Genomic DNA, 17,278 nt, shown 5'->3' on the forward strand with positions numbered 1-17,278 from the left:
GAAAAGCTGTTTAAAAAGGCAAAGTGATAGTGCTCTGCCAGCCATACTTACCACTGAGCAGAGAGTTTCAAATATTGTTTAGTCTACAAATTTGTTCATAAATAGTGTGTTGCCAACACTCAGAGTGGTTGGCCATTCAGTGGTCACTTTCAATTATGAGCTGCTGGTTGTGAGATTTTATTTTAATTCTTGCCATTCAGGTAACTGGCTGACACATTCGTCAATAAAGCAATTAGCATTGCCTTTGATCCTTAACCAGAGAAGCTAGCCCATCAGAAAGAGGAAGAGAACTTAATAAACCTGCCTGTGAAACGACTTTTCTGCACCTTCTCATTTACTTTTGCTGGAGTTAAAATTTTAGAAGTCTTAGGTATCTTAGAGAGAAACCTTTGCCTCTTTGAGAGATCCGTGATGTGTATGTCCTACTGAAATTCTCTTTTAATTCTCTGGATGAAGAGGAATGACTAAACATAATGAAGCAACTACTTTTTTTCGAAATTGTCATTGTACTCGGTGGTCTCTGGTATACGTGTACATCAAGTTATTTCTTCTGATCCTGCTCACTTGGTAATAAATACTTCACAGAAAGGAATGGTTAGCTTAAGAGTAATGAAAACTGAGAGAAAACTATCACTACTGATTCAGTACTACATATAGCGTCCTTTAGAAGATTTTCCAGCAGGGATGATTATTCATTTGTGATCACATCTGCAGAAGCTGTACATTCTTGGTAGAAGCATATTCCTCAAAAATCTCAAATTGTTCAAATCTGAAAAGTCATATTCTGGAGACTGACAGCTAAGAGGCTATGCCAACAAATTAGCATCAAAACTGCAAGTTACCCAGACAATCTTTTCTTGTTCAGGAAATGTAGAGAGGCTATGTTATGCATGGGTGAAACATAATTAATATACATTGAACCATTCATGTGCATCAGTAAGAAATAAAAAAGTTAAATGTTCAAATAAATGCAAAATAAAATTGAAAAGTAGAACTGCTAATAATGTGCTTTAAAATCACAATTAATGCTGCTAATTATTGCAGGGGTGTGAGTAGCATGAGTTCATGTATTTTCTAAACTAGGTATAAATGAATAGAAATCAAGTGGAGAGGAAAGTCGGCTATAAAATGCAAGATACCATAGTGAACCCATGCATGAACTGTATTTTCAAAATAACTGCAAATAACTAAGAATATGAAAGCTTCAAATATCAATAGAGCTTATAATAGGCCTGTATCTCTCCATGCCAAAGACAGTCAGTGAGGAGGTAGAATAAAAAACGTTAAAAATGTATCACACCTCCAAATAGCACTCTTCAGACTTTGCAGAGAAATTATTAACAGGCAAAAAATGACTGCCACTGTAAGAAATTTAATAAATGGCATAGAAATATTGTGAAGCTTTTAATAAGAAAAATAGACTTTGTATTTATTATAGAGGATAATATTAGGTTTGACATGCAAATAATTTCACCAAAATGTATTTTTATCCGTACGATGCTATGGTAGCTACCTTCCTGGTAGGAGTATCTTGGGCTGTAAAGGATCCTTCAACTTAATAAAGAGAAAATAGTAACAACAGCTGATGACACTAAGCATGAATATTTTAGATTAGAATATATGGTAGGAAAGAATAGCGATGAAAGAACCTACCAACAGAAGTCACAGATCTTCTGTCTCAGGATATAGTCAAATCAATAGCAGAGGAATATATGCTTTATCCTAACATAGGTAAAGGTCATGAGGATTAGCTAATGTTATTGGATGACCTTCTGTGGAGTGTTAGATGTAGAAATTTGGGCCAGAACATCTAACAGGCCTTCTTGCCTAAATATCCATTATTAGCTGCATTTTCAAAACAATTCAACTTCAGAACACAGGTTCTTAAAATGGCCAAATTATGCTGAGGATAAATTAGGCTGAGAAATATAAACACTCTTTTCTGAGATCATGAAGCTATAAGTAAGGGAAACATTTGTGAAGAGTAAGTACAGAGTGAATGTTCTTCAAAACTGCATGTCTAAAAAACCTCAAAACCTCATTTGTGTGTCCCATGTGAAAATACATGCAGAAAGTTCAGTTCCATAAACCGTGATCTATTTTGCGTCTCAAATTAGGCTTATTCTGCAAGGTAATAGCTCTGTGGAGGTACTAAGAGACAGCTTAGATAATGTTAAGAGTTCTTTAAAATGACAAGAAAGAGTAAGCTGTTGGACAAAAGCATTGTGGTGGCCTGTGGCAGATTTGGGGCCAAGGACCAACTTGGATTCACTTGCACAGGATTTCAGCATGTGTTTGAAATTAAGCATGCATGTAAGTGCTTGCCTGAAGAGAATACCTAACAAATAGGGCAATTTCTTTTTCAAGGACTCACTAGGGGTTTTTTTGTGGTGGATACCAGAAGACAATATTTTCCCAAAATGTAGCATGGGATGAAAAGATTACAAGAAAGCTGATTATGCTAAAAGTATTTATTGTGTATAAATGGGGAAGAAGAGTGAGATACTTATATGGTAAAAGAGAGGGAAGTATGTTTTGTCTTAAAAAAAAATTACACTGTATTTCCACACTCATTCTTTTGAGTTGTAATTCTTAGAGCTGCTGTTTGCTTCTTTACTGCCCATAGTGAAAATTAAAGGCACACAGAGAATGGGTTCTTAAGGGGGACTAAACTTTCCTTAAAGTCATCTTCCCAAAAAGAATTTGCAATCTCTCCTGGCATGACCATAAAATCAAGTGAGAAATGGCAAGAAATTGTCCACTTTCAAGTTCTTCCATGTATAACTTCTGTCTGAAGAGCAGCTATGAGTTTGTCTGGCTTTGTTTGTTTTTAATGGTCACATATATCATCCCAGTACATTGCCGGCCACCTACATGGATCTAGAATAAAACGTCTGGTGTGTTGTTTCAAAACAGCAGTGTTACTTTCTGTGCAAATTATTTGGAACAATTTTCCCAAGTCACTATTCATTATCAGTAAAGGCCTATGAACATGCCAATATGTATTCTTCCTTATCTACCACTCATATAGAAGACAGCTTCCCACCACTGTCTATGGCTAAACTGCATAGGATATATAAACTAATGGATACTAGTTTACGCTAAATTTCCCTTTGGTTTGTGTCAAGAAAGAAATGTGAATTGCTAAACTTATACTCACCAACACAATTCTTTCCATTTGCATCAAGCTCATACCCTTCATAACACTGACAGACGTAGGACCCCGGTGTGTTCACACAAATCTGCTCACAGGCGTGTTTCTCCACTGCACAAAGATCTCGAGCTACAAAATATAATTGCATGAATATGAAATCCTTTGACCTTCTATAATGAATGGGTAGACTATAGATCAAAAATAAATTTCAGGAAGCTATGAACAGCTCTTTAGAGATGAGCTTATTTTAACACAGATCACATCAATGTCCTGTCAAATGGTGAAACTCTCATTGCCAGCAGGAACGATCACTCATAGCTGAGGACCTCACTCCTTCAGCTGAAGGCAATGACTATTGATGGGCCAGTGGTGCCTAGTAGAGTTGCTTGACTGGATGTTTCTCTAAAAAGTTTGAAGGGCATTCTTCAGGGTTTTTTTTTGGAAAAAAAAAAAAAGTGTTTATTTCTTCTTTTTTGCATAACCCTCCCACAGATAAATGATGATGAGGTTGGAAAGGGAAGGAAAAGGAAAACACAACACCAGAAGACTTGGGGATGTTTTATAATTTTTCAGTTTTGTGCAAAATGCCATAGCAAGTTACGCCCCCCCTTCCCAAGCAAAAGATCTCATCAGAAAAATTACTACGACAAATGAGGTCAGTTCAGCACCTGGCCGAATGAAGCCCATGGACTTCCCTTTCAATAGACTAAAGCTTCCCGAGAACTCCAAGTTTCCCCAGTAAAATCTCTGGAAAGCAGAGTACCTTGAGTTGCTCAGAGTCAGGCCCAAAGACTGCTCAACAAATAATGAGCATTTACAGCTTCAAAAAAGGGTTTTGGAACATGTTTGAGGCAACTAGCCAAGCAAATACAAATTTTCTTTTATAGCTGTCTGCTTCATATCAAGTGGCATGAAGAACAGCATAAACAGTTTAACTCTCTTGTTCCAGTATAAACACCCTCAAATAGATAATTTCCCAGCTTGTTTCAGCTACATTTCCTCTCTTGTACAATTTTGTGTATTAATATAAGATTTGAACATCTCTAGAGAGCAATGGAAGAGATTAAGTTAAACAACCAAATACAGTGTAATGAGTAAAGGGTAGCCATTATCTGACACAGTCACTCTTTTCTAGAAAAGTTAGACCAAAGTAAGGAGGATGATTTGCATGGATGCAAAAGGTCTTAAATAAATAAATGTAAGAATATTTCAAGTTAAACAGAATAACTTTTTTCCCCCTAGTTTCGTTCTGGAAAATAGCCAAGTTGCATGTTTTTTTTTCTTCACGTGGCAGATTTTCTTCCTTCAATGCAAGGAAATAATTTTTTTAGAAATAATGTCATAATGAAATGTATCAAGGAATAAAACTATCATCTATTCAAAGGAGAAATGCACCCTTTTCCAGCCTGAAGCAAAGTTGTCAATTCATTGCTGATAGAAGCCATTTGGTTAGGGCTTTTAAGAACTAAATACTGATACAGTGTACTCTCACAACATAAAAAAAAAGGGAACAGAAGAATGAAAATGGACTATAACATTAGGTACATACCATTCATCTTTTCTGCATTGTTTAATTTAGAAAGTGTTAAAATATATGCATAAGGAAACTATTTGTTCATGAAAGAGCTGACAAATACATCCAAACCTTAGATAAATACATCTGGGTTATGTTGATCATGTATTACACTAAACATAAACATGATGAAGATTTCTTTTACCTAGAGGTCAAGTGAGGAACATGTTGTCTCTGTGCACTTGTGGAGATGGAATGGTCACAGACTGTGGGTTTTTCTATCACCATGCTTCCCCTTGCCTCCAGTAATAAGCTGTCCAGCTTGTCCAGGATTGGTCCTACTCATGAATTCTGTTACTTCTCTGAGGAGTTTTTAGACATGATGGTCTGACCTTGTCTAGACTGCTACCGTATCATCTCCCTCCTTCACCAATGATTTGCACCATCCTAGCACATTAAAGGCCAGTTTGATAGCTCTCAATATTAGATTTCCAGTGCTAATTGCTAAAATTAGTTTATAGTTTGGTGACGTAGAAAAAAGTCCATTAGAAGTAGGCTACAGACACACTGAATGACTAATTTCCATTTCGTACTTAGCAAACTGCAATCTAGTATCATCTGATTGATGATCAAAGCAAGTACGCAGTCAAGCGAATCCGTGTGACAGGTAAGTGGGGAAAACTAATGTAAGACTGAATCATAGCTAAAAAACAAGTAAAGCAATGCAGCAATGGGCTTTGAAAAATGGTAGAGAACTAACATTTTGAGGGCTACTGTGCATGGGCCACCAGTAGGAAAACTACACAGAATTCTAAAACTCTCTTGGAAGTTAATCTGTAATTTGCAGCAGTGCAGTGCCCCAAAGTTGAACTACTGGCTGATAAAAACTATGGAAATGTAACACAATAAAAAAGAAGACACAATAAAGAAATATTTTTTCATATTAGAATTAAAATCTTTTGAAGTGACTCACAAAAAAAATTCAACTGTCAAAATTGATGTTAGGGGTGAGGATGGGGAAAATGTGTGAGAGCAAATTAAAAAAAAGAGAAATTTTGATTTTCAAATAATTTCCAGAAAAGGGGAAGCATAAGAATTCTTTCTTAAAAATTATTTAAGAAAATTAATAGTATGAGGAGGGTTTAAAAGAAAGGTTTAAAGGATACAAAAGTTTTAAATGAGAAGCACAATTAAAAGAATAGGTTAGAGAATATTATTGAAATGTGATTACATCGTTGGAGCCATCTTTTGGGATTCTGATCACCCTCTTCCTAAAGAGCTATAGCAAATAAGTGGAAGCGGAGAAAATAGGCTGTGTGAAAAATTGTCACTATTCTTATCTTGGCTCAGCTGCTAAACCAAATAATTATTAGGAAATATACCAGATTGGATTGTTTTTTGCACCTTCTTGAGGAAACAAAAACATGAATGAAGTGTTACATTTGCTAACACTAAACATTCACACACATGCATATGACAAGTGTCTACATTTAGTGAAGGATGCTGGTCAGAAGGACTACAAAACAGAGATTCCTAGAAGTAACTCATCCTATAGCTTGACAGCATAGGAGGTGAACAGCTGAAAAGCTGTAGCGCAAAGAGTCTGAAGACGCTTCCATGCAGCAGCAAGAATGCCCAAATCACACCAGTGCTGACATTCTTTTGTTCCCATTCCTATTTACTGAGGCTCTGACTGAAACCATGTGCCTCGCTGCGCATCGAAGGACTCTAATCCCCCAGCTGCAGAGTCACTTCAGATACTGACATACTCTCAGTGTTTTGGTGGTCATTAAGCATTCGATATAAAATAAAACACTAAGCAAGAAAGACTAAGAACCCTCTAATCCCAGGCTACCTGATTGTTTTATGGCACTCTCCTGAGCTGTGGAACATGTGAGTTCAAACACCGGGATAGGATTTGAGCCTGCATCCTTCACCTTCATTCTGAATTATCAGTTGTCAAGGGTACATCCCATGCTCTCACCATGACTGTCTCCTCCAGCTTTTTAAAAAGATGTTTTCCAAAATTTTTCTTCTGGCTAAAGTCAGCTTGGCAAATTTCACTTGAATCCATGCACTGTCATGGGATAAGAAGCTGCATTTTTAGCAGGTACATTTTCCACAAGTAATTAAAAATAGTATTACATAATTTCTTTAAAATAATGGTGGATACAGAAATAAATTTGGCATACCCATCTAATGCAGTCTGCTGTTAATTACTAGAAAGCAAGTTTAAATGGACAAAAGAAATACTCCTTACAAAGATCACAATTAAGGTGAAATACAGTTTGTTGTTATAAACTATAAGGTCAACTACTTAAAACTGAAAAAAGTCAACCCTTTTAAAGAAGGGAATGAGACCATAAGCCAGACTTTTGAAACTATACTTTGAATGTTTGCAAATCCTTATACTTAAAGCAGGGGTTAGGAAGAGCTTTCCAGAATAAGTTATTTCACAGTTCACTAGTATGGGGCTTATTGCACTATTCTGTACTATTTAGTACTGGTTGCTACCTAGACAAGTTACTGAAGTAGTTGGATTCACTTCATGTGAGATGATAGAAGAGTTCTTTCTTTGATTGTTGCTTCATTGTTGAACTTATTACACCAATAAAATTCAAATGCAATTTTATGTAGTTAGAGTGTAACTCTGCAGAGCTGTGTATAAAAATTAGCTTGATGTATTTCAGAAAGGTTTATAAGAACTTCATTTACACAAAACAAGAAAAAGGATTACAACTTCACCTTTTCAGACTCTTTCTGATGATTACCATTAATTATATACTGAGCTCAGTCCTTCTTTATGAGCCCAACAAAAAGGGTATGTGATGTTAGGCACTTTTTGGGAGCACAAAAGAGAAAAGTTAAGAAAGATAACATACTGCTGCAAGTCTTCTGGTCAGCATTCAGAATGTATCCTTGTTTACATCTGCATACATAGGAGCCAGGGGTGTTTATGCAGAAGTGATCACAGCGATGCTCAACTGTACTGCACATATGGGGCACTGAAAGAAAAAAAGTAAAATGTTATCAACTGCTGGTCTTAGTTACTTGTGGTCACAACTAAAAAAAACGGTGTAGAAAATTTTATTGAAATAATCTAGAAATTTCAAATTAAGTGTTGACAGTAAAGACAATAATGGAAGCTTAAGCCTATAAGACTATAAAAAAATCCTTAACAAACAGTACTATGTATTTATTCCTAAAAAAAGTAGAAATTTAGATAGTTTCTGTCTGGTTGACATCGGTGGCATGTTTTTGGACATGAAATTACATGTGGAATGGAGATATAAACAAAATAAAAATATATAATAGAGTATCTGGAAACACTGATTACTTGGTGGTCCCAGGAAGACAATCAAACAAACCTACCACATTCAAATTTCGAAAACAAGTGGAATTTAAGTACAAACTGTTCTAGAGAACATTCAATTTCTTGAATGAAGAAAATCACCACACAGCACAATAGTAAAGAAGAATGACTAGAAAACAACTTGCTTGCTTTGTTATTAACATTGAGGAACATACAAGCAATACGTGACGACACTGAGGTCATGCATCTCCAAGATTCAGTAAGTGGGAGCTGAGCTGAGCTACACTCCAGAGTGTAAGTCTTTCTGAGTCTATTTTTAATCTGTATTTTGTGTCTCTAATAGCAAGCAGTAAAATGCAACAGATTGAGACAGTAAGAAAGAAAAAGAATAGTGGGCCCATTCTGTCAAATTAACTGCTGAACTATTTTTCTCCAGATCAGTATTTGGGAATTAAGAAATCTCCTTGATGTTTTTTTTTTTCCACTGGAGCATTGCTTGTATGTGATTTCTTAATATATAGGTGAATTATTTGTCAGAGAACATTATATGGAAAATAATCTATTTTGCTCAACAACAATTAGGGAGTGATGTGGTCCTTATTGTGCTAGGTCAATCAAGCTCAAAATTTATGGAATAGATATTAACAGTAAACTTCTTCTAGCAGCCACAACAGAAGCCTGATAAGTAACTTAACATGTGGTATGTGTGGTACTTGTGGAAAAAAAAAGTGGTTTTGAGTTACACACTATTTCTCTGGTGTTTGGAATGGTTACCAGAGTTATACATTTATTACTAACATAGAAACCACCACAATTCCCAAATCTCTTAATCAGGTTTTTGGATCTCATAATTTTCTGCCATAATAAAACTTCTCAAGTCCTTTCGTTTATGTGAATACAGACCTGCTTGGACTTCTTGTCTTTTCATCTTTCTGTCATTCTGAAAATGAAGTTTATGACCTCTGATACTTTATAAGCAGAAGTTTCCTCCTGGCTATATTTCACTAGCTTTCAACATCAGGTATAGCTTGTTACGACCAAAGAAGCACTTTCAAATATGACAAATGAAAAATATACTAATTTCAGTAGTTTAATTGTCAGAAAATCTAATTTAAATTACTAATGCTATAGAATGGAATCTATATAACATTACTTCAAAAAAGTCTGTCCTCCCATATCAAAAGAACATAAGGTTGCAAAAGAATACTAAAAAATGAAAAAAAAAAAAAAGAAAAAAGAAAAATGAAGCATTCAGTGACAGGCATCCCAATAACTCAGTCCTTTCTAAGAATGTACTGTTACCATCTGTTACCGATCTTCTGATATACTATAACACAAAATTTTTTCCAAAGCATGTCTGTTGCACCCATTTCAAAGAATCAGTGGTACTCTGGTCATCAGTCAGATGTCTGTGGTGAAAGAGGTTGCTGTCTGTATGATTTCTGCAACCTCATTTGTCTCAGGAGGTGTTCGGTGGACACAGCCAGGGACTGAAGTAATAGAAAGGGTGATCTCATAGTTAAGGAATTTGAATGTGAGCCTTGTGAATTAGATTTTATCTCAGTCTATGTCACAGGGTTATTTATTTGGGGCAAGCCAATATCAGTATCTTCAAGCAAGCATCAACCTTCACACTGTGAAGCTAGACACACTTGAATTTGGATTTGCAAGAACGCAGCACTCTCTCAGCTGCAAGTGAAGGCTGTAGAGCTGTGACTGTTACGTTATATAAGTCTAAAAATGCTAAATGTCCCAGAAAATCAGACCAGGGATTGCAATGAGTCAAATATTTAAAATTAGTGCATGATCTTGATAGTCTGAACCCTGTTTCTGTGCCTCTGTTCCTCCAATGTAAAATGGGGATGACACCAGTACCCACTTTACAGGATAACAATTAAGATTTTTTTGCTCCTGACTGCTACATCCCAACTTCTGCCTTTCTCACTCTTCTTCTAGTCCATCTCCACCTCTTTTCCTGCATTCTGTTCCCATTTCTGTTTCCCTTCTGACTCTTGTCTCACTCCTCATGCCTCTGATTTCCCAGGATACTGTTTGCTTCTCTTTTACCTTGCTGACTGGTAATAAAAAGAGGCCCCTGGGATCCCCCTGGCTTCACCTGCTGTTTCGGACACCCCCAAAGCAGCCAGAGGCAGCAACTGTAAGGGAAGTCTGACGAAGCAGGGGATGGAACACAGTTTATATGGATTCTTCTGAGAATATAGATGCTAGGCACTGGGTAATCTCTGCCATCCATGGGTCAACAGTGGTTAATTCAGTTTACTTTTTATTTCCCCCCCAGAGCTTCATCACTCGGCCAGGTTTTTCTCTTATCTCCATAGGAACCATGGAGGCACGTTCCCACAGACATGAGGGCAATCCAGAGACAAGGTCTTTTCCCACAGCTTGAAGCCCAGCAGACTGCAAGCCAGGACTTAAACAGAGGGGTACCTTGAATTGCTCTAGCAAAGAAACAAGGTGTTCACATGTTTGACTTGGCTACAATGATATTGCCTCGGGGTCCACACTGGGGAGGACTTTAAAAAAACTAATCGCACTCCCTGGGAAGAACGTAGATGCTCTAGAGAGCAGAGGCTGTGAGATGCTTAGACCACTCCCTTGGAATTCAGCAAGCTGAACACTGCTTCACAGCCCAGAGTCAATAAAACATTAAGGATCCTATCCACGATTTAGTCCCTTAAGTTGAAATCCGTAAGAATCTAACAGATTAAATTCTCTGTTGCATATGGGCCTGGGTTCCTAAGTGTGTTTTTGGATCTCACCTTCAATTCCTGACACAGCAAATGTTGTGGAGGCATTCCCTGAGAAAAGGAGGCAGCAGCAATCCTTGTCACCTCCATACTCCTCCATCTGCAGGGAGGATGGTTTTATTGAGGATCACGTGTATTTGGATAAAAGTGAGCTACAAAACTCTGACACATTTACTGGATACTGCCTAGTCAGAAAAAAATGAGTAAGTGGTATTTGTATTGGATTTGTTTCTAAACTGCAAATAAAAAAATCCAATAAGATGAATTTTTGCAGCATTTACTCTTCATTTCATTTAAACTCTCAATCCATGTTTAGTTTACTGTTGGTTTTTAAACCTATCCTACTACACCAGCTAATAATACGGTAAGGAAGAAACAGGAAAAAATCTGTTATCTGATGAATGTCTGTGATGGTGTTTTGTGCTGATGCAGTTCAGCTGGAGCCCTGTTGCTCTTTGAAACAATTTTGGAAAAGACCAAGTAAGGAACATTCTCCAGACTATCCTGACAATAAGCCCCAGTTCTTTTCTGGCAAAAGCACCCCTAGAGATGAGTGAGGATTCAATCTCACCATGCATTCTTTTTCTGGACTTTGCGGAAAATGCCTTAGCTTAATGCCAAATCTGTATGAAGATCTTTCACGTTTGTTTCAGGAAAAACTAATGAAGAAAATTATAATAAGTACACAGATTGGAATAAAATTAATTTCACATGCCATGATATTTGTAAAAGGTAATTGTTTATCAGAGAGTTACAGATGGAAGCGATTTCTCTGTTGTAAATCAATACCCATTAAAATGTTATTTACTTTATTGTATGAATAAATAATATCACTGTAATGGCTTTTCCTACCTTTCTGTATTTAAAATGGATGGAATAAAAACAATACCATGTCTCTGTGTCTCGCTTACAATGACAAGGTATGCACAAAAATAATTGTTTGCATAGAATTAATGTGTAAGCTTTTGAAGAGAAATCCATGAACTCCATAGAATTTTTTAAATAACCAAGACTGGTTACCAGTTTGAAGTTTCAGTACTAAGGGAGATCACATTTAAAATCAACAGATGAAAGAACTTATCTAATATTCAAATAGCAGAGGGTTGTAAATTTATTGCTATTATGCAATGAATAGGAAAATCATGATATGTGTGTTTGCCTCACTGCTTATGACCACTAGGAATTAGATCACATTTTATGGCACTTAGCAGTAGAATTAATTTTTCCACATATGTATGACTGCTGTTGTGAATGTTGGCTGGCTAGTCTCCCTTTTTTTAATGTATATATGCTAACAGATTAAGTTTCCATGTGAGAAAACGAAGTTTAATGATAATGCATATTTTTTTTCTGTGTTTTCTTTCATCTGTGCATTCAAATGTATAGATAAAAATCTTACCACAAAGTTTAGTCTGGAAGGCAGAGGTCAGTGTTTCAATCTGACTGAAATTAGCAACCAGAAACACATGCTCTTCATGCGGTTCACTCCCAATGGACTTCAGCGTGTTCATATCTACTCTTCCCACTCCAATGGCAAAAATCAGGATACCCGAGTTACGAGCTTTAGCAGCAATCTCTGCCACCGGATCCTGAGGTCTCCCATCCGTCACTATCATGATAATTCGGGGCACATTCTGCTTCAGAGGCCGCGCTCCTTCTGACTCTGAAAATGCGATGTTCACTGCGTACTGAATAGCCAGTCCAGTCATGGTGCCAGTTGCCAGGTGCATCATCCTTTTCACTGCTCTTTCAATATCCTGCTTCCTCCTGAATGTCTTCAGCGAGAACTCATGTTTGACTGTGCTGCCGTACTGAATCAGACCTACTCGGGTGGCATCAGGATTGATGTCCAGAAACTGCAAGATGGTTAAAATGAACTCCTTCACTTTTTCAAAGTCGTAAGGACGTACGCTGCGAGAGCTGTCAATGATGAAGACAAGGTCCAGACGTTTGTCGTTGCAAATATTTTCTGGAAGGCAAAATGCAAACAAAAATTCTTTACAGGAATTTCAAAATGCAAATCAGTTCAGTCTGACCTGAGGTCTCAAACATGCTGTCTAAACAAGCATCCTGACAAGTGCTGGGAAAATACAGGAAAAATAAGAGATGCCAGAACTAAGGCTACTTGCACAGTATAAATTTGGCCTGTGGTAACAAAAGCTGCCTGTTACATGACCAGTGTATATATATTTTTTTTTTTTTGTCTGATCAGTGCCCAGAACGGCTAATGGCAGTGGAATGGGTAGATATCTGTGCCGTACCTTGTTTTGTCATTGTTGTTGAGATTTTGACCTCATATGCCACTCAGGATGGAAACCCCCTCTGGATTACATAGTTACCGTTCGAGTGGGGTCCACCGTGATGCTTTTTGTGGTAGTGTCTGAGAATCTAGAAATCTAACACTCCGATGAGGCAGGGTGGTATCAGTTCTCCATTACAAACAGGGAAACAGAACACAAAGAAATTCAGGTCAAAAGCATCTGTTAATCGCAGTGACCGATACGAGTCGTGAAGGGACTGATTTTTCAGGGAACTTGGCATTAAGCAGCTCTTTGCATGCACAAAGCACAGCTCTCAATGATGTCAACTGCAGCTGTGAGTGCTCAGCACTTCTGCAAATCAAACCCCGTGATTTCAAATGCATAATTAATGGCCATCTGGGAGAAGTCTCATCCATTGGACTAGCTCAGCATCACACAGAAATTCTGTGGCTTCATCAGAGAGAAAATCCTGTTGCGTACAGTGGCACTCAACTTGGCCAAAAGACCACTCATGGACTTCCTGAAATCTTCTGTTTCAGCCATCAACAGCCTTTTTTTCCAAGAGCCACTGAAGCAGAAATACCACAGGGTATGTCTATATCTGACAACCGCACAGGCGGGCGAGCCAAGCTATCATGGATAACAGCAGAAGTGAAGGCTGGCTGCCTTCTGGGCATGCTACCAGCTTTCTGGGACTCTGCGTATGCGTCCTCTGGCTTCTGCTCAGCATCCTTTTTTTCTGGGAAGAATATGAGATTCATATGCATGAGTTGCATGATGAGAACGGATAGGGACTAACCATTCACAGAAAGCCAGCACATGGCAGGCTTAAGGCGAGCAGGGGGAGGTAAGCCACGAGCCTTGCCACAGAAGGCAGCATATGGCAAAAGATTAAAAGGATTTTAAAGGGCTTAATGGGATGCCAGTGAAGAGAAATCAACTGAAGTTCGATGTTTACATTACACAGATTAGGGGCAGTTGGGAGAACACCGGCAGGTAGTACTGTCTTGTCCTTAAACTTTTTCATGTGCATCCACTTTTGACTGCTGTCAGAGAACACTGGGTTACACAGACCCACGGCTTCAATCAGTGTGTCTGTTCATGTTCTTAAATTCCTGTGGCTATGGATAAACCTGTGAGGTAGCTAGTTGCCCGTTTGTCTGCCTCGCTTGAAAGATTAAAGGTGTCAAGAATGCTCATCAAACTGCAGTGGCATCCTCATCTTACTAAGTTGAGGCACCCCTAATCAGTAATCTCCCTTATTGCCCAACCCAACTCAATTCCCAGTGCACTCTCATCCATGTTATACACTGAATGAGGCCAATGCTCGGTAGAAAAGTAGTATTTGACTGTATAATTAAAGGTCATGTCACACTGCACAAGTACAAGTGGGCCAATGAAAGACTCAGTTGGAAAAACATCTGTCTGTAGACAAGCCTTTACATGAGTTCGCTTGTGACTGCTGATGAATGCTGATCATGTACTTCTGCCAAGGCAAGGGGTGAGAAAGATGCCTCTTTTTACTTCTTAACTCAGAGGCCTCTTTCACAGATTACCAAGAACATTTGTGGGCACAGAATGAAACTGCTCTTTGATAACAATAAAAATGACTGCCTGGATTTATTCATGTGCAGTCTACAGTATGGTTTTATTCATAAGCGTAGGAATATGCTCGAGTTGCTTATTCTTTCAAAATCAGAGGATGTTGAATGCAAGCCAAATTGAGCAGAAACAAAATTCCAGTTCTAATGGGATACAGATACGCTCACATATTAACTATTTTCCGTCTTATTGTCTTAGTGGCATGTCTAATTATTAATGATTTTTACTACTAGAACGTGAACTATTCCAGCATGTTTGTAATACAAAGATAATGCCAAGATATGGTTTGTGGGAGCAGAGCAAGGGGAAAGAAAGATAATTACAGAAAAAAGGCTAAGGATACGTGTGTATATAGGAGGCAGAAGGGTAAAATGACTGCTATTTTATTTCCCTTAAAACAAGTCAAAACTAGAGCCATGGTGTTGAATCCTTTTAATTTGGATATAAAGATTTGGATCCCAGTCTGAAGAGACTCAACTATGTATTTTGAAGTCAGGCATGAATCTTGGTGGAAAAAAACCTGGACAGCATTAGTGGACAGTGCTACCAGAAACACACCCCATTATGCTAAATTACTTAAGAAAAATCTATCAGTCTGAATGCAATACAGTATATTTCAAAACTACTTTCACTGGAAAAATGACATCTATAGAAATGCCGAACATTTCCAAATTAAAATGTATTTAAAATCTTTGTCTTCTGACTTGGTGGGGATTTTTATCAACCTTGTAATTATTGAAGTTGACTTAGCTGAGACGGGCTCCATGAAAAATAAAATGTAACTCTTTGACTAAGCAAAACTCCAGCTAGGTGGTATTTTGAGGAGTGGCAATCAGTAATGACTAACAAATCCGAACACTCATTCCCTCAGATAAACTTTCAGTGATACCTTTTTAGCAGTTGCATGCTTTTTTTGCACTCATCCTGTAAGCTGTGACCTCTTCCTCTCACCAGCTCTCATTTTAAACAGGGAACTTTCTCGCAACTTTGGCAAACATCCTCGTACCCAAAAGTAATTCCCTTCCACTCTTCTTATGGAAAGCGACACATTCATTGAAAAGAGCTACTCATCCATAAACCTGCTTCTAAGTCAGCAGAGGTTTTGTATTGCCAACACAAAAGTTAAAAAAACCCTCAGTGTGAGTTGTATTATCCAAAGGCAAGGCCAGGAGAGGCAAGACAAGGACAGACAAAGCAAGGGAAGGAACGGTCAAGTCAACAGTAAATATGTTCTCCTCCTCCACTCAATATCCAGTTTATCTGTAAATGACAGTTACAGTTATGCCACCTTTGCAAAATTAACAGTGCAAGGAAATTTCAATTCTACTTGGAAGAATCCAGCTGGGCTCCAATTACCGAAAGATACATAAAATGAAGCTTAAAAGAATATTTCACAATGAGCATCTTAATTTCCTCTAAAGCTGAAAATTCTGTTAAATTATTTTCTCTGATCCCTGCAAGTTTCCTTCCACTCCTTTCTCAAAGCAAATTACGCTCAGGCCTGAGCCCCTGCTTTGGCTTTGACGAAGCTCACACTGCTTTGACTTTGCTCACCCACCAGCATGTTTGCACCCCCCTCTCAGCTTATTTCTAACCGATGTGACATTGCATTACTATAACTAAAGCAGCGCCAGGGAGTTTTCCTGGGCATTGGAATCGACTCCGCTGGGCTGCTGAATCATTAGAACAGTTCCTGGTGTTGTTTGTCCTGGGACGATGAGCATTTTCTCAAACACTCCTCAGGCGTGACATGGGGAGGAGCACGAGGCGGGGACCCGTCCTGATGAGCAACGCGTAAGCGCGGGGCGTTCAGCAGCACAGAAGCAGGACGTTTCACACCGCTGGTCTCAGTGCCAGCGAGCAGCCCCAGATACCAGCTCAGCTCAGAGGCCAGCTGGTGGGCATCCGCAGCGTTAAACTCACCTTCCTGCTAAAACAGAGTGGCTGTACGCGAGCTGCCTACCGGGAATAATCCCTGTGCCCCCGCAGCCTCTGAGCCACGCACGGGGATCGTTTGGGGAGTGCTAATTAATCACTGCGGGTCACAGACAGCTCCGGCGACGTAACAGCAACAATAATGGTGGAGTCTCAATGCCCAAGAATGTCCCCTGGCACTGTTTAATTTCCTCAAACATTTCCATTTTGGGATGTTCAAACCGAACACATTCAAAGGACCCACGTTTTAGATGGTGATTTTTCAAAAGTTTTTGCAAGCCAGCTCCCTTGAAAAGATTGGTTGTTTAAAAAGGAGTTATTTCTTTTCTATTGTTTTCCTACATCTTCGTGACTCCTTAATACTTTTTTTTTTAAATCTGTATATTAATTCTTTGGTTATGTAGGTCTTTATCCTAATACATGAGAACGGATAAATGTTAAAGGAGGCTATTGCTGTATGCAAAGCAAAAGGAAATTACCTCAATTTGGTAAATACTACAGCAAAGTTACGACATTGAAAAAGTAATTTATAACAAGTAAGTATTAGCTCCATTAAGAGGTTTCACAGAATCACAGAATCACAGAATCACTAGGTTGGAAAGGACCTTTAAGATCATCAAGTCCAACCATTAATCCAGAACCACCATGTCCCCTAAACCATGTCCTGAAGCGCCACATCCACACGTTTTTTGGTTATAGTGTAGGACAATTTAAGCAAAAAGGAAGGATAAG

The 17,278-nt window shown here is 38.3% G+C and overlaps 1 protein-coding gene across 1 annotated transcript in view; it reads right to left on the reverse strand.

The window, feature by feature from the left end:
* MATN2 (matrilin 2) overlaps positions 1-17,278 on the reverse strand; it is a gene marked incomplete at both ends in the record, with an annotated part of 68,209 nt that overhangs the window by 41,442 nt on the left and 9,489 nt on the right. The window contains 3 exons of the mRNA XM_082014823.1: positions 3,161-3,283; positions 7,550-7,672; positions 12,148-12,717. Coding sequence (XP_081870949.1) covers positions 3,161-3,283; positions 7,550-7,672; positions 12,148-12,717 — 816 coding nt within the window. The remainder of the gene's footprint in view (positions 1-3,160; positions 3,284-7,549; positions 7,673-12,147; positions 12,718-17,278) is intronic.

The sequence above is a fragment of the Phaethon aethereus genome (assembly GCF_964289735.1).
Source record: "Phaethon aethereus genome assembly, chromosome: 2".
Taxonomy (NCBI): Eukaryota; Metazoa; Chordata; class Aves; order Phaethontiformes; family Phaethontidae; genus Phaethon; species Phaethon aethereus.